The following is a 22,217-nucleotide window of genomic DNA, read 5'->3' as shown; positions in this document are numbered from 1 at the left end:
GAGCTAATCCATTCAGGGTGCACCCTCCCAGTGCTGCAGAGCAGGACAGCCACGACGCTGAGGCAGGGCTGGATGTGGGAAAAGCACATCTAGCACTGCATTAAACAAGTGCAGTGGTAAAACTCGTGTGCCAGAGATCCCTCACACCCAGCTGGTGCTGCAGGCAGCATTCTGTCCCACTCTGCACAGACATGCCAGCAGAGACAGCCCTTCCTCAAGTTTTAACACCAGTGTTGCAAAGTGCCAGATTTATGTCTGAAGCTGGACCAAGGTTTTAGCAAACCCATCCTGCTCACAGTTAAACAGTTAAGGCCCTTCCTGCCTCTGTGTAGAGATGATACATTTTTTTCCTCTTATCACTGATCTGTGGTCTAAATCATTCTTCCACATGCTTTGCTGGTATTGAAATGATATTTTTCCTACAGTTTATTTTAAACTCAGAGTCAATCAACCTCCATAAAGCATTTAATTGGAGAGAGCAATTACAAACAGACTGTAGATCTAGCTCAGAAACAGCAGCAGAAACTGCAAGAAATGAATACTTGAGTTATTTATAACCCAAAGGCAGCCGGCTGCCCTGGAGGTTATTTGAACCAACTCAACACTTGAGGGTGAAAGGAGCAATGTTTTGTTAGCTCTGAAGAGCCAGTGTGCTTGATAAATAATTTAAATACTGAGATGTTGATCTGCATCACAGCCACACTGACACGGGAGAACTCCACTGACATTTGCAGCATGATGATGAACCCACTGTGGCTCAGCTGAACCAGAAATCTCTTTCTTTATCTCAGAGAGATGAGCCAGTCCTCATTTGTGTGCCACTGGATGAGTGTCCTTATCTAAGGAGGAAGATCACCTCCTGCCAGAGAAGTGTGTATGTCCAGAGCAGGACTGTGTACCCATTTAATGGGCACCTGCTGGTGCCTGGGGCTGGGTGCTCCTGTTGGAAACCCCATGGTGCAGGTGGTGTATGAGAAGAGTCCCTAAAATACTAAATTTAGCAAATGCCAAAAAGCTACTATGTACACAGACAATAGAGGAAAAACATCTGGGGGCTTAATGAAGAGATTGGATCCACAATCAGTGTCCAGCTCTACTGGTATCTGTGAAGAAATTATAAATTACTTGTTTTAGTGTAATAATTATCAGTGCTCACATCCCACAGTCTTGGGGTGGGATGCGCATAAACTGATTTTCTCCTTCCTCCTCTTTCATCACAACCCTCAAGATTTTGGGTGCTTTACTGAGGGGAAATGATGGAGCTGACAACAGCAGCGCTGTAACTGGCAGGATGAGCACCGGGGTAGAGATTCCCAGGTTGGAGAAAAAGAAAAAAAAGAAAAAAAGGAAAAAAAAAGAGAAAAAGAAAGAAAAAGGAAAAAAAAAAGAAAAAAAAAGAAAAAGAAGAAAAAAAAAAATGAAAAAAGAAAAAAGAAAAAAGGAAAATAAAAGAAAAAAGAGAAAAAGAAGAAAGAAAAAATAAATAAGAAAAAAATAAAGAAAAAAGAAAAAAAGAAAGAAGAAAAAAAGATCCACTTGAAGCCATTGCTCTGTCCCCTCCTCCCTGTGAGACTCAGGGGGCTGCATTTAAGGAGCCTGACAGCCCTTCATTAATTTCTTGCCTTCCTCAGCACTTTCCTTAGACAAACCCAAAGTGCTCTGATAAAGCATTTGAAGGCAAGCAGACAGTGCTGTGCATGCTGGGGCACTGGCAGGCTGTTCTGGAGAGAGAAATAACTCTCTTCAAATGTGCACTGTACTAATTACCTTGGCAGAGGTACAAGAGCACAAGTTGGGACTGCTGTGATTTATGCACACTTGTGGCAGCAAAAGGTGGGAGTGAAGTGCTAAGCAGCACAGAGCTGGAGGGCAACAACCCTGCAAAGGGGGGAGCACAGAGATATGAGTCCAAACAAGAACCCCAGCCCTTCCAGAGCCTTTCAGATTACGGGGGAGATTAAAAGCTTGCATGGCTGGAGTATGTGCAGGGCTGGGGAATCAGTCTCTGTGTCCAGGAGGTCACTGCAGCCCATGTGGAGGCACAAGGAGAGACAGGGTCATGCAGGATGGCACCAGAACTGCCAGGAGCTGGGCACAGGGCAGAAAACAGCCTCTTTTGGCTCAGCTTTTCCCTTGCTAGGAAGAGGATGAGAAGCATTCATTGCTGCTACAGGTCATGGGCAGGGAGATCCCCCCAAATCAGCCCTCACCTGAGAGCTGAGTGAGCCCAGGGGCTGATCCTGGCTTGGCCAGGGATGGGATGAGCCTCCTGCACAGCGGGATGCAAGGATGTTCCTCTGGGAGGCAAATCAATGAGGACCTACAGCAGAAAGCAGGGGAGAAAGGAGCAAGCCCTGTAGGTCACAAGAGGTGGAATGTGGGAGGGGAACACTGGGGCACCCTGATGGGTTGAGAGCTAAAATACAAATATTTTATGTACAGCCTTGCTGTCCTTTCCCTTAAAAACAGAGCTTAGGAAGTTTTAGTGTAACTTAAGGATTAACATTATTGGCTTTGCAGAAGGGATGGGAAAACCCCAGCAAATCAGCCTATCTTGCATTTTATGGCTGGAGGAAATCTTGCTGGACTTCCAGCAACTGGGCCACTTTCCAAAGTCCATAATGAGTTTTTTGGTTAATTCTTACAGAATCAAAATCCCACTGACTTCATTTCCATCTGCTGGGACATTTCTGTGTGAATAAAATGACCTCACTATCAGAGGTTCTGCTGCTTTTCTTCAGATATGCAGAAATGCAAAAATAACCCCTCTGTCTTCAATGTGAAAAACTCCAGCACTGTCCTGGGGGAGTTTCAGACAGCTATTAGTTGTCATCATTTTCTTGCAGTTTCACCAAATAAAAGGTTTTCAGAATTTTTTTAGCAACCTTATCACATAAGCAACAGATTTTCCCCTAAATTCCTATTCCCAGTCTTGCCTTAAAAATAATGGGATGCAGATAAGAAGAACACAGGTGGATGTACAAGAGAAAGACATTTCCAGAAGTAAATTCTAAAAGTGATCCTGAGAGCACAAGAGGAATAGCAGGAACATTTTGTCTTCACCAGGCAGAGAAAGCAAACCCCTGCAGATCCCATTTCATATTGGGGGTGATACTAAAGAATTCACATGGTCATTGTCCAGTCTGTAACACAAGAGGCCCCAGGGTTAGTTTTAAAAACAATTTTACAGTTAGATTAGGACAAAGAATTCAGTAGCTGCTCAAAGACCTGAGATGAATGGTGTGGGGAGTCATCCAAGTGCTATTTATAGGGATTAAACACGTGTATTCCTTCTGTATATTTTGGGAACAGTCCCTCATATTGGCTGACGCTGGTGCCCCACAAAGCTGTGGACAAGGACACATCAGCAGAGGGGATCACACAGAAATTAAGAAGCAAGCAATGAGGAATGATCATTTGGGGCTCTTTTCCCAATGTTAGCTGAGTTTTCCTGAGCAACCCAAAATGCTGTGTCCTCTGCCACCTTGATTCTCCTTCCAGGGCTGAGCAAGTAAGTTATTCCTCATTTTTTCCTTAACAAAGCAGGAAAGATGACTGACCACTTTTTCCCAATGGATGACTCCTAGGTGACAGTGGAAACTTCTTTTGGCACAATATACTTTGCACTGTCCCTGGTTAATCCTTCCAAACAGCACTGATGATTCATGCACATCTACTTGAGAGTCAAAAGCAGCTCAGCAGCAAAGTGTGAAAGTTTGATCCAAGATTCATCTCCAGATAGGTAATTTTTTATAAACAACAAAAAACCAGTAACTCTATGTCCAAACAGTGACTGGAAACAGAAGAAAATTCAAGAAAAAAAGTGTTTGACCTATTGCAGAAGACTATGAATAACCAGGGGCTGAGGTCGAGCATTCTGTGCCCCCAGGTTCTTTTCCAGCTTCAAAACATGATTTTCTATTTTTTGCATAAATTAACTTATCTTCTCTATATACGGTATGCATGTGATCAGTATTTTCCCCAAGCTTTTGTAATCCCTTATCTGACCCAGAAAGGCCCCAGATCCAGCTGCTGGGAATCCAGTGAAGTCTCTTGCTCTTCTTCTGCTTTATATTTTAAAGCTGGACACATGATCAAAACTACCTGGTGGTAAGTGGAAGGCCCGGCTCAACAGTGAGGCTGTTTCAAATTTAGAAATACTGCAACTGGAATAACAGGAAATTTCAGGCTCTAAAATTAGTTTTTGTGAATAATGGCTTCTCATGCAAAACAGGTTTTGATAAAAACTCCACTGCAATCTGGCTGTCATTAAGGAGAAGCACTGGAGACTGGCACTGAAACAGAATTATTCTGTCCCAAGACATCCTTGCAGATCACGGAAACAAATATTTCTCCACAGCATCAGTGCCTCAGAAACAGTTTGTTCTTCCAGTGTCATGAACTGAGGGCTCTCAAGTGAGACTGAGCTCGGGTCTGGAGGCACTCAAACCACTTGTAGTAATATTAGCTCAAAGCATCTTTAATTTATGCCTGATTCTGTGCTGGTTCCTTTGAGTTTTCATCTTCTTGAATGACAACAGTCTGTCCAGAGTGGCAGTGAGGATCTGTGGGAGAGGTGAGGAGATGAAGCAGGACGTTGTGCTTGGATTGCCATATGCAGAAATGCATCTGCAGCTGGTTTGGGGATGTGCAAGTGGCTCCAGCTGTGCTGACTGTGGAGCTGGAAATGGCAAATCCAAATGGGTGCAGCTACATATTGGGGCTAATAACTCCTGCTCAGCTAATAACTCCCAGCATTTCACCAGGTCCTTGTGGCATCTCAGTGCCATGTCACTCTGGGAGCTGGCACTGCTGCCTCTGGTGGTGGGGCACTGCTGAGGCCACAAAGCTGCGTGTTCAACCCGTGCCCATCCTGGCTGTACCAGACACCCCACCAGGGATAATTCCCTCCAGCTTAGGGAAGGACCCTCCTCCTCCCTCTCCTTTTACTGTATTCCAGACATTCACTTTCTTAAGACACCACATCTGCAGCTTCTGGCTATTCCTGGAAGCAAGGATGAGATCCAGACCAAGGCTAGGACATGTGAGGTGTGGGCTGGGTTTCTCAGATCACATTGCACTCAGCAGAGAGGGATCAAGGGAGGCTGGAGAGTGATGTAAATGTACCAAAAGCAGATGAATCCACACTGTGGGAGCAGGGCTCTGAGCAGGGAGCAGGGTGTGATCCAGTCACCTCAGCTTGAGCATCTGGTGCTGTTTGACATGGCCCATGGTCTCGGGCTTGGATCCATCTGCCTCTGCAGATGGAAGGGCTCTGCAATGTGTTATTTTCCAAACCCATGTGGCTGCCCTGGACCCCCCAGCATGGCACTAAATGTCCAAGTTTAGGCAACTGAACAGCCCACCCGGGTGAAATGGCTGCTTGCATCCACTCAGGCTGGGTTGAGGTGCCCAGTGACTCTGGAGTGCACAGAGCCCCTGATGCCATGGGCTGTGGGGGGCTGACCAAAGGGAGCCCAGGAGCACTGCTCACTGTGGGGGCCTGAATATATGTATTGTTATGGAGAGAGTCCCTGTAACATCTGTGTGGGTCCTAGTTACTCCAAACTACAGCTGCAAAGTTCTTAGTTGGGCAGCAGCTGTAGCTCGTGAAGGTAACTGGAATAAACAGGGGTGGGTAGAGAGCCCAGGAGGAGCCCCTGAGAAGATATGAAGGACTGTGCTGCAGAGAAGAACAGCTTGGTACAGTATGGGACGCTAGAAATATAGAATACAACAAGAATACAACAATTGGGGACCCCGACGTGATGAAGAACATGCAGCCATGAGGAACATCGAGAGAAGGTATGGGACCCCCCGATATTATAGAAGATAAGACAGCCGAGAGCTGTGGCAGCCTGAGAGCTGGGATTTTAGAATATCATATGGCCTTTGAATTAAGGAGCTGTAACAGCAGAAAGCTGTAAGAATATGGCCTTTAAGGAAAAGAGCTTGGAACATCTAGGGATTTGTATGTGTTCAAAGACAGCTGAGAGCTGTGGCAGCCTGAGAGCTGGGACTGTATAGGGATATATATATATATTCTATGTATGTATCTAAGACAGCCAAGAGCTGTGGCAGCCTGAGAGCTGGGACTGTATGTGTATTGTAATCATATAATTGTTAAAAGAAAAGGGGGGAAATGTGGGGGCCTGTATTGTTATGGAGAGAGTCCATGTAAGATCTGTGTGGGTCCTAGTTACTCCAAATGAGCTACAGCTGTGAAGTCCTTAGTTGGGCAGCAGCTGTAGCTCGTGAAGGTAACTGGAATAAATAAGGGTGGGTCAAGAGCCCAGGAGGAGCCCCTGAGAAGATATGAAGGACTGTGCTGCAGAGAAGAACAGCTTGGTACAGTATGGGACGCTAGAAATATGGAATACAACAAGAATACAACAGCTCACTGCTACAGGCACTGGAGGATGTGGCTTACACATTGAAAGAGCTGCTTTGGTCTCCTACCCAATCCCACCCAAGATGTAACAATCTGGCAAAGACATGAACAGCCTCCTTTCAGGCCCCTTCTACAGCCATGTGTTATTGCCACTTATTTGGGCTGTACAAAATACAAATCAAGACCTTATTACCTGAAGCACAGAAAGCCTGAAAAGGTTTCCTTGTCCTGCAAACAGGAATTCATAGAGGTTCGTTCTTACTGAGATGATTTAAGCCTTCTGGGCTGGGAATTCCCGGTGTAGTGAATAGGGAATTTAAATTTGCCCAACAAGCTGCGCACATGCTGATTTGGAAAACAGAGCAGGAAACAGAGCTGAACCTTACAGAAAGAGCAGCCTTGCTTAGGAAGGGGGAAGATTATGGAGGAGATTAAAACCTTCCACCTGTTGAAGCAGTGCTCATAAAGTGGGTGTGGAGGACACATTGCCCAGCACTGTCTCACCCCTATTCCCCAGCAACAAGTGAAATAAGACCATAGGTCTGCCAGCACAAGAGACCTTTAGTGCATAAACCATGAGGACATGGGACTGACAACCTGCAGGAAAGCAGAGCCAGGTTTATCTCCAGGCAGCCACAAGCAACAGCTCCCAGCCCTCCCCTGGGCTGCAGATGGACACATATTTTCATGGTGGATACTTGGCAATAAACTGAACCCAGGCAGCAGCTGAGCCTGGATGTGAGGCAGAGTGGTGCTATCTCCCACCTGCATCCTCCTTCTCCCACTCCCTGAAGCTGGTACTCAGCACAGTCCTAAAAGAGCATCAGAAAAATCCAACTGTGTCTTGCCATGGCTGGCAAGGACTGACAATGTCAAAAATCCCAACCCTTAGGACTACCATTATCAGATTTGCTTGTGAAAAAAGGTAAATTTGAGTCAGCACACACCATCCTCATCTAAAAGAGCACTAAGGAATGGTTTGTGAAGCAGTCTTCAAGGTATTTTGGCTTGTCTGTGCTCTTCCTCACTGCTGTAGTAGGTCCCAGTGGGCTTTGAACCAAAGTCAAAGCACTGTTGATTTTTTGCTTTGTTTAGCAAAAGCTTTTTGCATCCTGCTATTGATGGCTGCTCCAAGAGAAATCCATTCCCATGCAAGTTTTGTACTCAACAAGTTTTCAAAATAGACAGTCATAAAACTAATGTTTTCAGACAGGATTTTGGTTTCAATAAATAAACACATGTGCAATAAACCAAGCTGCCTTCCTATACTATTTAATATAAAACCTCCTTGTTTTGGGGAGCATATAAATTATGCAAATGTAAAGCAAATGTAAAGAATGAACATTGTACAGAGAGGATAGCACAGCAATGAGGTATGTCCTGGCAAAAATAGTTCTACAGCACCATCAAAAAGTTATTCATGTTGACAAGCCATGAAATGTCTGCATAAGGAAAAAGGGAACAAAGTAGGAATGCTTTAATGCTGTGCCTTATTGGAGCTGCTTTTTCCTTCAGTCTTGTATAACAGTTGTGACAGTTGTGTAAAAGGGAAAAGTAAAAAAAAATAAAGCAGTGGTAATGCTGTCAGGAAAAGACATTTGTTTCTGTGGCAGCTCAGTGGACACAGCCAGATTAGTTTCTTCTCAAAGCCAATCTGAGCAGGGAACAACAATAACTTCAATAATGTCACAACCTGGACAAGCCCACATTACTGCACACAGTGTAGTTCTGATGAGAGCAAGGATTTGGACAGCTGAAGGGTACTAGTTCATTTCCTACCACTTTTGCTCAAATTTCAGCCTTTATGCAGCTGGGAGGTTGTCAGGACCCAGGACATTCCTCCGGCTGCCCTGGGTAATTCGAGACCCTGGCACAGAGTCAAAAACACCTGTACCTTCAATTTCAGTCCATGGAAACAATTACCAACTTTGTGTGAAGAATTACAAGCCACAAGAGTTTGAGTAGAATGATAGTTAATTTGTCATAAGATGAAAAAGTAGAATTTTTGGGTTTTAGAATGGGGTTCAAGAGGCAAAATAGAAAAATCTGGGCGTGTCCTGTTCTTCTTGTCCTCCCTCTTCTGCTGTGATGGTGACACTTTTGGATTGGTTTAGAGTAGAGACAGACTGTCTAACATAGGTAATAAGTATTGGAAAATTATTGTAAATAAAATACACGTAGTTCTTAGTATAAAAAGCCAACACCACCCCACGGGCAGGTGCTGTGCCACAACCCAACCTCCTGGATAGATCTCAGCAGGTCAGAGAAAGAATGTAATAAATAAGAAAGAATAAACAACCTTAAAAAGCAAAACTGATGAATCTCAACTTTTTCTTTGGTCGCAAGGGAATAAAAGACTTTCTAATACCTCAGAAGTCATCTCAAGCACAGAAACCAAAGAGGAGGTGTCCAGGGTACATTCTACCCTGCATCACAAGTGTCAGGGGTGAGTTGCTTTGCCCCAGGCTGAGCAGGTAACCCCATGGTGGGACAGCAAGCTGCAGGTGCCAGCACTGGGCACTCCAGAGGTACTCACAGGATGTAGGCAATGACCCCGATGGACCAGCAGTCCACGGCTTTGCTGTAGGGCTTCTGCGCCAGCACTTCAGGAGCTGAAAATAAAAAAGCCAAACAAGCATGTGTTATAAGGCCAGACATTTGAATATGGTCAAAAGGTAGGACTCTGAGACTTGGAGACCCCCAAGACCTTGTTTTGCTCTCCACACATAACCCTTGCATCGCCTTGATATTTTCTGAAAAATCCCTTTGCCAGGATTTTTCTCCTGAGAAGCCTCAGAGGAAAAGAAAAACAATGATTATCTGCTGCTGTGGAATGCAACAGGTGTATCTGTGATTGGTCCATGTTGGTTGTTTCTAATTAACAGCCAATCACAGTCAGCTGGCTGGGACTCTCTGAGAGTCACAAGCTTTTATCATCCCATTCCTTTCTATTCCTTGCTAGCCTTCTGATGAAATCTATTCTTTTAGTATAGTTTTAATATATCATTTTCTTTTAACATAATATATATCATAAAATAACAAATCAGCCTTCTGAAACATGGAGTCAACATTCTCATCTCTCCCCTCGTCCTGGGACCCCTGCAAACACCACCACACCCTTGTGTTTGCAAATGTGTCCTGAGGTTTTTGAAGGTCATATCCTCACAAGAAAGGATGACTCTGAAAGTAGAGCAAATTCACTTTTTTTTTTTTTTTTTTTTTTTTGTCTCCAGGCACAGAAAACAAAACAAAGCACAGAAAAATGTGTGAGAGGCAGAGGGCCATCACCTCCCTGTTTAGGAGGGAAATGAGGCCGAGCTTTGCACGGGTGCAGAGATGCAGATTCTCCCTGACAGCATCACAGCTCTGCTCTGCCAGAGAGGGCAGCTCCAGAGGCAGCTCAGAAAGGGCAGAGAGTCACAGAGGAGATAAACTACATCTGCAGGAGAGGAAGGAGAGCACCCACCACTTCTTGCAGCAGCTGCCTCCCAAAGCCTGCTGGATGTCAGAGTCAGAGGGAGCCATTTGTCCTTCTGCCTCTGGGAACACAGACACCTCAGAGGGAGAAATGAAAAGCTGCAGGAATTGGACATGTGCACAAAGGAATTGAGCCTCCTCCCTCTATACAACCATCATAGCCTTAATTTTGCTAGAAGCAAGGGCCTGGGAATTTATTTAAACTCCTTGTGGATCTGCTTTACTATCTTATACTACTTAAAAAGACTTAAAAAGGTGTATTTTTTGTTTGGGTCCCTGTTGAGACCTTGCAGTGCAAATGCTTAAATCTAAATTTTAAACCCCTGTGACCCTAATCTTTTTCATGTAAAGAAGCTTTTGCCTTTTTCAAAGCAAAACGTGAACAATAATGCAAGAAATCACTAATTGTGGTATTCCTAAAGCAGACTTGCCATACTGGGTTTTAAAAAGTACAGTATTTCCTTTGAGTAATTTGGAGCTCAAATGCTGGAAAAAAGTAATGAAGTGACAAATCCCAAGAAAAATATTTCTTGGGAGTCACACCTTCCTCTGCTGGGAGTCTCACCAGCTCCAAAGCACTTAGTTACTTGAAGAAGAGCAAAAAACAAATTGTGAAACACAGAGATATATTAAAGCTTGAACCTCACTTTTAGTAGCTATCTATCCTCTGCTGTACTGGTAGGGCTCTTTAAAGTCTTATCTTCTTAATCCAGACAAGCCAACCAAAAGAAGAGATAATGAGAATAAAAAAAGACTTTCCAATGCTGTGGCATGAGGGCTCATAGGGGGGACTGGAGGAAGAGAGGGCACAAGGCAGGTGAGGGCATCTGCATTTCCACAAGCAGAACAATGATGGAAATGGGTTATATTTCACCAGGGACACGTTCCAGAACTGAAGAAAATTCAGGGGAATGTGGGTAAAATTATAAGTGCCAACCACATTATGAAGACTCTTGAAGATTGGGATTTGTCCCAGACTGCAGCACAGGTTAAATACTTCTCCAATTTTCAAGTGATTCAGCAAATTGGGACCACTGAATGTGAACTGTAAACTGGGACCACTACATATGAAATGAGAGTTTCCTGTTTTGTTCCATCTCTTGTAATCAAATTTTGTGACAAAATATGAGAACAAAGGGAGTTAATGTTCTCCTGTCTGTATGTGCTTAGATGTCTCCCAACTCTCCAGTCCTTCCAAATTCCCAGTATTTTATTCACATTCTCTTCTGCCTTTGACTGTCTGTGCCTGTTTACATAACTTTCAAGATTGGTAAACATTACACATTTCATAGCTCCTAAAGAAAATATTATGCAAATTGCTGCTGAGCACCAGTGAGCTCCTGACATTATACAGATATGCCACATTAACATAACAGAAAACAATTCTGAGATGAGGGGATGTGAACTATATAAAGATTTTCCCTCTTAACACATCAAAGCTGTGCTGGGGCATTTCTCTCTGTTTTGAAGGAGTGAAGAGCACTTATAGCTGCTGCCTCTGGATGGCAGCTCTGAAAGAGGTAACAACAACACAGGGTAAGCATTAACAAAGAAAGGTAGGAGGTTTAAATACTTCTTTTAAGGCCAAATGGCTGCTTTTGATTTTTGTTCCAATAAGCAGAGAGGAACAGGAGGACACAGCTCAGCATCATCTGTCTCTGATGTACAGAAAAACGGAAATATTTAATGAGCTGAAAAACAAGTCAGGGAAGCTCTCAGGAATGAAGGCAGATCAGTGCCAAGAGGCAAAAGCAGGAGACACAACGAAGAAAATCCAGGAGCTGACAGCACTGAAGGATCAACACAGACGACTGGGGAGACAAAACAGCAGAAAGAAGAAGGGGGAAGCCAAATCTCCCATTTCTGGAGCTGGGGAGATGCCAGCTGAGCAATGGCTTCCACTGTCACATCTCCCCAGGGAATCACTCTGGGCGCAAACCATAAACACTGGCCACCTATGGTATGCAGGGAGCCCCCAGTGCTGGGAATAATGTGCTCTGATTCCATGACTCAGAATGCTGAACAATTGCTTTATTAACACGAAATACAATACATAATATATAATACAATATATTAAAATATATAAAAATATATATTATATAAATAAAAATATATAACAATAAAATATATAATAACAAAATATCATATAGAAGACATATAATATGTATAAATATATACATATAATATGTAATATATAATACATATAATAATAACATATAATATATAAATATATATAAATATTAAATATATAAAATATATAAATATTTATTTTATATATAGAAATATTATATATATATTTTGTAATATAGTATTATATATACTATATATAATACTATATTCCATTAATACTATACTATAACTATACTATACAAAAGATACTAAAGAAAAACCCATGACTGTCTCAGACAGTCAGGACACAGCTTGGACCCAACTGGCCAAGGAAACAAAACAACCCTCAGCAGAATCCAATTGACAAATCACTTTGGGTAAACACATTCCACAGGTGCAAAACAACAGGAGCACTGAATAGCGATAAGAATTGTTTTCTCCTCTCCTCTCTGTGCTTCTCACTGCCTTCCCAGGAAAAATCCTTGGGGAATTGTGCCTGCTGCTCTCTGTGAAGAGAGCTGGGGCCACAGTCACACCCAATGGAGCAAACCTGGGCCTTTCCTCCACATCCAGGAAGGTGTTTCGGGCTGAATCAGCATTGCCACAGTGCCAGGTACAAGGGGGAGGCTCATTCCACCTTCAGGTACACGAAGATGTGCTTCCCCTGCTCTCTTACAGTTAGCTTCTTTTTGGTTGAGTTATATTTTGCTTTTAATAAGAGAAAAAATTCTAAGTCTTGTTTCAAATGGAGGTTTTAAGAAAAGGTGCAGACCAGAACATATGGAGCCCTTTCAGAACACTATGCCATTACCCTCAGAGAGCACAGCTATGCTAATAAACCCCCTAAAAATGCAGCTGCTGGATGCCAAAAACTGCAATCCATGTTCCTGCAAAGAGCTCAGGTCATGGGGATTGCTCTGATACTTTAAGCCTGTTGCTCACACTGCACAAGTCATGAGGGAGCCTGTTCTTCACACAAAGGGCCAACCCAGCCCCTCTCCTGAAGTCAAAAACCTGCAAAGTACCCTCCTCACAGTGCAAACAGGCTGAGGTGCACATGAAGCAGCTTCACCACAAGACCAGAGTCCTTCCACTGAATCCTGGGGTGAAAACAACTTATTTCATTTTTTCACACATTCCTCCAGTGTTCATCTTGTTCTGGTCAGCCAAGGCCGTGAAGTTTGAGGCTTTTTCTGAAGGAGAGCAGGGTTTCAGTGCAGTATTGCTGACTTTCTGTGCTCCTGTCATTCTTATTTCACATTGCTGAGTCAGATTTAGATATCTGCCATGGGTAATAATGCAGTTTATGCTCAGCAGAGGGTAACACAAGTCTTTGTGTCAGGATTTGGCAACAGAGCTGAGAAATTGCCCTGTCAGGTGCTTCTGCCTGAACAAACCCTGTTCAGAGTGATTCCCATGCTTTATTTTTACTTTATTACTCATGGTACTGCCTAAAGGCACCTGAAGTAGTTTATGGCTAATAAGGATATTCTGAGGGCTTATTGAATATTTTCCAGCCTTTGATTCAAAGGATACCAAATAGATTAAAATTCAACATGGAAATCTATTCCTTACTTAAATGCTGTGGTCTTGCACAGGGCTGAGAGGAACAGGTGGCTTTGGTGAGGTCTGAGACTGCTGGATTTATGGCAGAGCAGAGATGAAAGCTGTGAAATGACCTTTGATAAAAGGACTACAGAAAATGAAAATAGAGAGTGAGGTGGAGTATACCAGGACCAGCCACACATCCAGAATCCAGCCAAATTTGGATGGCAAGGCAGTACAAGAAAATTTTACTTGAAGAGGATTGGGACTCGGAGCAAGAATTTTAAATCTCAGTAGGATTAACATATTAGTCAGCCACAAACACAGCTCATAATTCAGTGTTTCTGCAAAACGAGAGCAGATTGCCTCAGACAGGCTTTCTAACATTTTTTAATAACTTTTCAAGTGTCTTGAGATCTAAGTTCCATCTGCAGAAATAACCAAAGCTTTTGAGGGACTATTTCTCATGGAAAGTCACTCAGTGAGACCCAATTCCCAAACATCCAAAATCTTTTCAGAAGAATTTGCTGAGTGACTGGAGTCACCTCCTGGTGGGTGCCCAGCTGGACACACCTCAGGGATAGCTCATTCTCAGGCAGGTTTGAACAGCTCCTATCCCAAAACTGAGTTATTATGTAAGGCCAAGAGCTGAACAGCCCAAATCTATGATGTTTAAAATTATAAATCACTAATGGCTTCTTGGGATCTTGCCCATAATCACACACATCACTCAGGGTTTTGAAAACACCACTTCTTTTCCACATTGGACAATGGGTTCATGTGAAAAATGCATATTTTATGATTGGCTTTTCCCAAGTATTAAAATGAATATTATATGTGTTGTGTTAGAAAGTAATGCTGTATTAATTATCTTCAGTAGTGTGTTAAATATAGTTTTAGGTTATGACAAAATGTTAAAATAGAAACGATGCTATGTAGGATACTTTTTTTAAAGACAGGACTTGCAGCGAGATAGCAGCCACAGGACACCTGAATCTTTCAGAGAAAAAGAATTTATTGCTCTCTTATCAGAATAAATGAACTTGTTCCTGCCTCAAAGGCACTGTTAGGATTCAGAGGAAGAAGCTGACAATGACCAGACAGAATCCTGTGTTTGAATGGAATTTATGCATCACATATGAGGTGTATGAATATGCAACAGGCTGTTGTTTTTAAGGGTTAATCCTTTGTTAATGCGGGTCCTTTTTTGGGCTTATTTTGCCCAGAAAAGGTACCTGGACATTCGTAACTCTTTGTCTTTATTGTCTCATATTGTCCTAATTCAAATTCTCCAAATTATTATTACTCTAATTGTATTCCTATTTTTTATAACCATTTTATGACTTTTAAACTTTTAAAATTTTAAAAACAAGTGATTGGCATTTTTCACCGTTCAGACCCAAGCAGGTCACTCCTCACGCCTCATTTGGGGTGAAATGAGCCACACAAGGCTCACCTTGCCTCACCTTTCCCAATTCAGCTGCTATCTAGAAGTTGGGTGTCTAGTCCCAGCTCATCAGACTACTCAGTTCATCAGTCTAGTCCCAGCTCATCAGAAAGAATCCCAGACTCTTTCCATAAGAAATGGGGATAAGAATGGTAAGCAATAAGAAAATGCAAGACCTTCTTAGAAGAGGCTGTATTGTCAGATCCCCTTTTCAGTAAGCAAACATTTAGATTGGCCTCTTAACAAAAGTGGCTCAGATAATTGGGTTAAATTATCTTAAACATCAGCTTTTCATCACAGGGCCAAAATCTCTGACAAAACTCCTGAAAAAATAAGAACTCAGAACTCTTGACAGTAATTTAATCTGCAAGGCTGAGCTTTAAAAGTTGAAGTCCTAATGCCCCATTGGCCATGCACATTTCAGATAGAGTCCAATTTGAAAAGTGATATTTTGATTTTCAGAAAGAAAACTGATATTTGTTAAGGGATTTAATTATAATTACACCCTTCCTTATTCAATACATTTCCAGACCACATAAACAGGCATTTAATGTCATAGATACTACTGCTCTTTGCAGATGAAAATAAGAAAAGTTGAGATAAAAAATGAAGCACAAGGAGTTGAAAGTATATCCTGATCAAGGAAATTAGACAGAAATTACAAGGGGCTTGCATACTTGCACATACTTGGGCAGCAGACATGAGTTAAGATCAGATTTGCTTCTGAGTCAGAAGCTTGTCCAGCACTTTGCAAAGTGGAATCTGACTGGATCCACTTCTGGAGATGAAGTATAAATTGTAGCAGATGCCAATGACTTCTTAACAGAGCCCTGGGTGCCTCTGACATGGGATATGTGCCTAAACATCTTCCAGCTATTTAAAAGCAAAGTGGTTAAACTGATAAAAATAATCAGCTCTGGTAAGATCTTAGAAAATCTTAGGGTGTTCTGCCTATCTCTGAAGAAAAGCACCAGGAAATTTGTTTTAAGTGATGGATCTCTGAGTGTTACTTAACCTAAGGTAAAATAAGTGGAAAGAAAAGGCAAAACACAAAAGGAGGTGGCAGACAGGGCACTTGATGGGCTGGGGCTGTGGCATTTGTCTGCCCCAGCCAGGCTGAGGAGTTTTATCCATGCTGTGCCACTGGGAGGAATGACTCTTCCATTGATTTGAGGGCTCTTGGCAGGTGCTGCAAGCTGGACTGACACTGAGGGTGAGGACATGAAAGCTTTTGGATGTGGGCAAGTTGCAGAGCACCTATGTAGAAGCCACAACATCAGGTGTAACACTCAAGGAGGACCATTTGTGGGCATCACCACAGTGACCAGCAACAAAAACCTTCTGAACTTGGAAAATGTCTGAGCAACCTATTATGTTTAAAAAAAAAACCAGCACTAAAGAGGAGATGCATCCTGTGCAAAAAAAAAAAAAAAAAGAAAAAAAAGAAAAAGAGCAAATATTTAAAGCTGTTTTCTTTGGGAAAAGTTCTGTCAGCACTTCAGAAATAAGTGGCCATGACCTCTTGAACCAGGATGAGTAAATCCTGTCTTCAGCAAGGTAACAACAAGCCTGGGGGCGCTTGTACAGCCTTCAGAGGCCAGACCATGGGTAATGAGAGCTCTCAAACATCTTTCAAAGCACTACAGCTCCTGTCACAGGCTCCAAGGGCTTCCTCTCCAAAATTGCTATTTACATGAGCAAACTTGCTATGATGAGAGGCTGCATGAGATCACTCGGAGACCAAGCCGAGTCACTCCCTCATTTTCACCAGCACTTCAGCAAACATCATGTCAGCTTTCCTGTGCCTTGAGACTCATTCTAGTCAGTGCCCATTCCAGAGCAAAATAGAACATGTTTTATAGGGACAGAAGAGCTGACAGCAAAAGTTATGAAAATTGCTGTCTCAGCTCAATTCCTGCCACTGCTCTGGAAGAAGATTTCTACTCTGGTGTGATTACACAAGACTGCTACTCAGACTGCATCCTGGCCCATGTCTTAAAATAAAACATTGATGGGAAAAGCACAGAAATCTGTTCCTTTTCCTGATTTTATTGGGATAGAGTGTGTCTGCACAGTGTGAAGATAATGCCCATAAAAAGTACCTGTGACAAATCTGTATTGCTGTGTCATAAGCACCTCATCTGAGCTGTTGATATCATCAGAGCTATGAAAAGAGGTGAGGTGGCAGCTGCAAAGTAAAAAGAGCTTCTGCAGCTGGAAAGCATCCAGTCTCTCCTGCTGGAAAGATCTGAAAGAAATCTATCCACAGTTTCATGGATTTCATGGATACCCCAGAGTTTAATTTCCCCACCTCAGCTGATGATCCTGGTGCAGCAGGAGGCACAGGCTTGCTGGATGTCTTGTACACAAAGGGAGCTTTTAAATGTGTTTGCTCAAACAGACCTCATCACCACCTGCCCTCTAATGCTCACTTTCAGCTACTTAAACTGTTTTCAGAGGCTGCTGGTAAACATGCTGCTAATAGGTAGCCTTGTACAATCACTACCAAATGGACAGAAGAGCAAAGAATAAATGACAGAAAACAATTTGACACTGTCCAGGAAGGATCTAAAGAGCTTTCGCATTTTAACATCTGAGTCAGTAACTTAACATGATTGTAACAGAGGATTACTGAACAGATCTGAATAAATGCAGCTCTTTGATTTTACTGTCTCCTACCAGAGGAATCTGGCAAACGCTATTCTTTATGATTAAAATAACGCATTTCATTAGGTAAAGTTTCTTGGTTTCCTAGGCGCTTGCAGAGCAGTACATTTGAGGCTATTCTTCACAAGATCCTGGTGAAGCTAAAGCAGGATCTTTGAGAATGCTCATTCCACAAAGGACTGAAAACATGAAAGTGAATCCCACAAACCTAGAGCTGGATTACAGAATTGTGCCCTAAAGAGGAAGGGCACACAAGACACAGCACAGGCAAATACTAAATTCTAACAAATATCTGTAAAATCTCACATGTACCAGCACCAGAAAATGAGAATTATTTCAATTTCACTAAAATATAAGCAAACCTCTTACCAACATAGCCAGGAGTGCCACAGGCTGTGGACATCACATCTCCTTTACCCTCCATCTTCGACAAGCCAAAGTCACTGATCATGATTTTTGACTCCTCATCCTGGCTGTAGTAAAGCAGGTTTTCAGGCTAGAAAGGAGAATAAGCAAAAAGAGTTTTGAATATGTGAGTTCAGTAACAACACCTGGTGACCCTTGCATACATTTAATACAATCCCTAGTCACATCATATACAAACATAATTTGGTTGCCCTAATTCTTAAGAGTTGTTCTTAAAACCTACATGGAGATCCTCTCCAGATTCCTGCATGGCAACAAATGGGAGACCCTGACACCCTGAGCTTTGAGCAACTTTTCTGGGCCAACAAACTTCTCCTCTGGCACCTCAAATAAGACCTAAGGCTCATCCTTTACTTGTGAGATATGTCTGATGCATTTTCACTTCAGAGTGGTGAAACAGAAGGATTTGTTTAAAAGCAAGTAAATATGGCAAATCCAGGTAGTGTACTAAAAAGTTTTATACAGTATTTGAAAAAAGAAAAAGGAAAACAGGAGGCATTAGAGATTTTTTTTAATCTTCTCCACTAGAAACAAACTGTTTTGAGAGAGGAAATGCCTTTACAGTTAACAGACTTGAAGCAAGGATATTTCAGCTAGAGCTGATTAGGAAAAAACGCTGAAGGAAAAATGTGCTATAGCTCTAAGCACAGCAACTTGTTTATGGCAAGAGAAAACAAGGATCACTCCAGAAAGCCCTGTGACTTTTTATACCAGAGTCAGGCAGCTTGGAGAGCCCAAGCAGCCTCCATCAGCTCCAGCCAGCCCTGCATTTGCGTGTTCTGAGTGTGCTGCTGCTACACAGCAAAGCTCTGGCTGGGTGCTGTGAGAGCCCACCTCCTCCCTTGTTTAGGAAAGGGTCCACACCTGCAGCACTCAGCCTGGAGGCCATGGGCTTTGAACTTTTGGGTCTTCAGCTGTAAAAGCGATGGGTACCTGTTATCATCTTATTCCAGGGGTTCCATTCTGCTGTCTCCTTATCACAAAGGTTTCATATCCTCTCGGTGTTTCTCATGGTCATCTCCTCAGAACACTGACTCTTTCTTCTTCACAAAGCAGCCAACAAACTCCAGCTCCCCTCTCACCCAGCCACCCCACTCTTTTATAGCACTCTTCTTCTCATTGCTTACAGCTGTGGCCTGGTAAAGTCAGGCCTGCTCCTAATCTTTGATAATTGGGCCAGCTGCAACTCCTTAGGGGTAAAATTACTTTCTACACTATCTTTATTTTCTTATATTCTATTCCCCTACAGGTACCCAATGTTTCTAAATAGCCTCAGTGGAGTCTTTTACCCAAAGCTGGCACAAATGCTGACACCCAGCCTGCTGTGTGCTCCAGGGAATGGTGAGGAGCAGCTGTGGCCACACAACATCCTCAGACTCCCTGGGACACAGCCAAGCTTGGATTTGTGAGGAGGAGAAACTGCAGTTTAGCAGCACCAGAATCCACATTCCCTTCTCCATCTGCCCTGGGGAAGGGGGGGATGAAGGGGTGCTGGAGGTGATGTCCCCATTCAGGAGGTTAAAGCCATTCCCAACTCCAGCATCAAGTGATGGCTTCATCCATGGACAGATGGAAACATGGCAAAAAATGGCCGTGAGAGGATTTGCAAGCACAACCACAGCTGTGGGCCAGCAGGGCTGAGGTGAAAAGGGAAGTTATTTGGCTCCTAAAAATAAATATGCAGTTGTACCATTTACAGTCCTTTCTCATCATAACTTGCAAGTCCAGTGCTTTAATTGGACTCTATAGTGTTGACACTCTGTTAGGGACTACAGTTTCTTGCCATGCTCTGCCCTAGGCTGGAGTCACTCCTAATTTTTACTACAGCTCTTGTGATCTGCTGAGGGGGTGGTAGACATGGAATTAAGGGAAAAGCAGTTATTTCCTAACAATTTCTAATAACTCACTTCAGGTTCCCACATACTCACATTTATTAAGGCCAACAAACCCTTACATTTAAAAGTCAAACTTGTTAAAAAAAATTCTGTTTTCTCAAGCTGGTTAATTCAAAAAGCCTTAACAATATGGCTCTGTACCAACTGAAGCTGCTTGATCTTTTCACTCCTTTTGTGCATCCTGGAGTTCCCCCAGACATCACCTGTTGCCATCTCTTCTAATCTGCTCTTACATTACTTAGATTAATCTGAGACTTGGAGCCCAGACCTGCTTTTACCAACTGCAGCAAGTCCTATTTTGGTATCTGAGTAAACACATAATTACAATAAATAATCGTTATGGATGTTTAATGGGTTGTGTTTTTGTAGAGTGGATTCTTTCCCAGAGTTTCATTTTGAACCTTACATTCATTTTGATATTTTGAAATCATAAATGTCTTATTATATCCCTGTTTTTCTCATCATGGTATGTTTTTGCTAACAGAAATTCACAGCAGGTGTTCCTCATATACTGCATTTTATGAGTCATTTTGACAATTGACATGATATTGACAAAAATCTGCAAACAAAAGAGAGAAAGAGAAAAAGAGCTACTCTTAGCTACCAAATACCACTGGAGAAGGTTGATCTAAATTCAGCTTGGCCTTACATAAACTCTGAAAGTAATCTGTACATGAATTTAATTCCCAAATCACTAGACCTCATATTTTATTACAGGAACTTTAAAATAAGATTATTTTTTAAAATGAGAGGTATAACCTGCTTTAGATTATAAATACAAGAATAACAAGACCTTGTACAATGGAATATCTGAATTACGAGGTCTTGGACCTCACTCCAAGAAATGCTGGTGGCAGAAAGAAGCCTGAAGTTGTTACCTAAAAGTTGAATTTGGGAGCAAGATGGTCATGTTACAATACAGCACTTCCATACTGGAATTCTTTGGAGCTCTTACAAATATAAGAATGTTTCTATGTACTTCAGCATAAGGGCAGGAAATGAACAGGAGCTGAGAGCAAAATGTGGAGACTGCGGGAGATGGAAGCCTAACCAGTGCCTCCTTACAGGAAACCCATTATTTGGGACTGTCTGGACTGCACTGCAGAGCCTTTTGACTCTATTAGTGTTCATTAAACCTTTTTATAAGGCTTATATAAGGCTCATAACATGTAGCCAAATTCTACTCTCTTCACAGAGGGAAAATACAAGCTCTGCCTCAACATCCAAGGAAACTCCTGTTTGGAGCATCCCTCCAAAATACAGCCAGAGATGTTATTTCCATCACTGAAGTCTTCATTTCTGGCAGTGAACTTTGGCAGAATTAACCAGCTCAGGAGCTGAACCCACAGTTTTCTTTTGAAATTCGTGTATTTTTCTAGTATCTTCTGCTAACTTATTTCTTAAAACATTAAAGTGCCATCAAATCCAAGCCTTTCTGCTTGTCTTAATGGCACTAAAGATACTGGAAGAAAACAATAAAACAACAACATTTAGGGAGTTTTTATACCTGAAAAGCTGAGAGGTTTAGATGTGACAATATGGTGCAGCTGAAAGGAAAATAATCTAAATATCACATTGGCACTCAATGGTCCTTAGAAGAACCCTTGCTGTTAGCCAAAACACTGCTCCAAGTGATAGGAAATCTCTCAACTTTTCCCCACTATCATTACCAGTTATTATTAAGTAAATGTAAATCTAGCACAGCAAACCTGCAAAATTCTTTCTAGCACTGAACACACCTCAGCTGAAATGGGGTGTGCCATTCACATTCTCTGAAAAAATCCCTTCACCCAGGATTTCTCTCCTGAGAAGCTGAGAAGCCTCAGAGAAAAGGAAAACAATCCTTATCTCATTTGCTTCTCCTGTGCTGTGCTCATGTGGAATGTGTTTGGAGATTGTTTCCCCACAGGTGATTGTTTCATTGGATTCTGCTGTGAGTTGTTTTCACTCATTGGCCAATCAGGCCAAGCTGTGTCGGGGCTCTGGAAAGAGTCAGGAGTTTTCATTATTATCTTTTTAACATTCAATAAGTATCCTTTCTGTATTCTTTAGTAAAGTATAGTATTCTTTAATATAATATAGTATTGTAAAGTAATAAATTAGCCTTCTGAGAACATGGGGTCAGATGCATCATTCCTGCCTTCATTGGGGCATTCCCTGCAAATACAATAATGGGGTTTCTGCCTTAATGTAACATTTTGGGTCTCAATAGCTTTTCCTCACATCAAACACGCAAACCTCCCACTGTAACTGCCCTGAC

At 42.3% G+C, this 22,217-nt stretch overlaps 1 protein-coding gene across 3 annotated transcripts in view; it reads right to left on the bottom strand.

The window, feature by feature from the left end:
- Nucleotides 1–22,217, bottom strand: part of CAMK1D (calcium/calmodulin dependent protein kinase ID) — a 223,190-nt gene that overhangs the window by 23,098 nt on the left and 177,875 nt on the right. For all 3 annotated transcript variants that reach the window (XM_054287530.1, XM_054287531.1, XM_054287532.1), the window contains exons 5-6: nt 18,006–18,132; nt 8,928–9,003 (exon numbers count right to left, since the gene is read on the bottom strand). In XM_054287530.1, coding sequence (XP_054143505.1) covers nt 8,928–9,003; nt 18,006–18,132 — 203 coding nt within the window. The remainder of the gene's footprint in view (nt 1–8,927; nt 9,004–18,005; nt 18,133–22,217) is intronic.

The sequence above is a fragment of the Melozone crissalis genome, unplaced genomic scaffold (genome assembly GCF_028551555.1).
Source record: "Melozone crissalis strain CALT ecotype California unplaced genomic scaffold, PUWL_Pcris_2 ptg000059l_1, whole genome shotgun sequence".
Taxonomy (NCBI): domain Eukaryota; kingdom Metazoa; phylum Chordata; class Aves; order Passeriformes; family Passerellidae; genus Melozone; species Melozone crissalis.
This window is presented reverse-complemented; position numbering and strand designations above follow the sequence as displayed.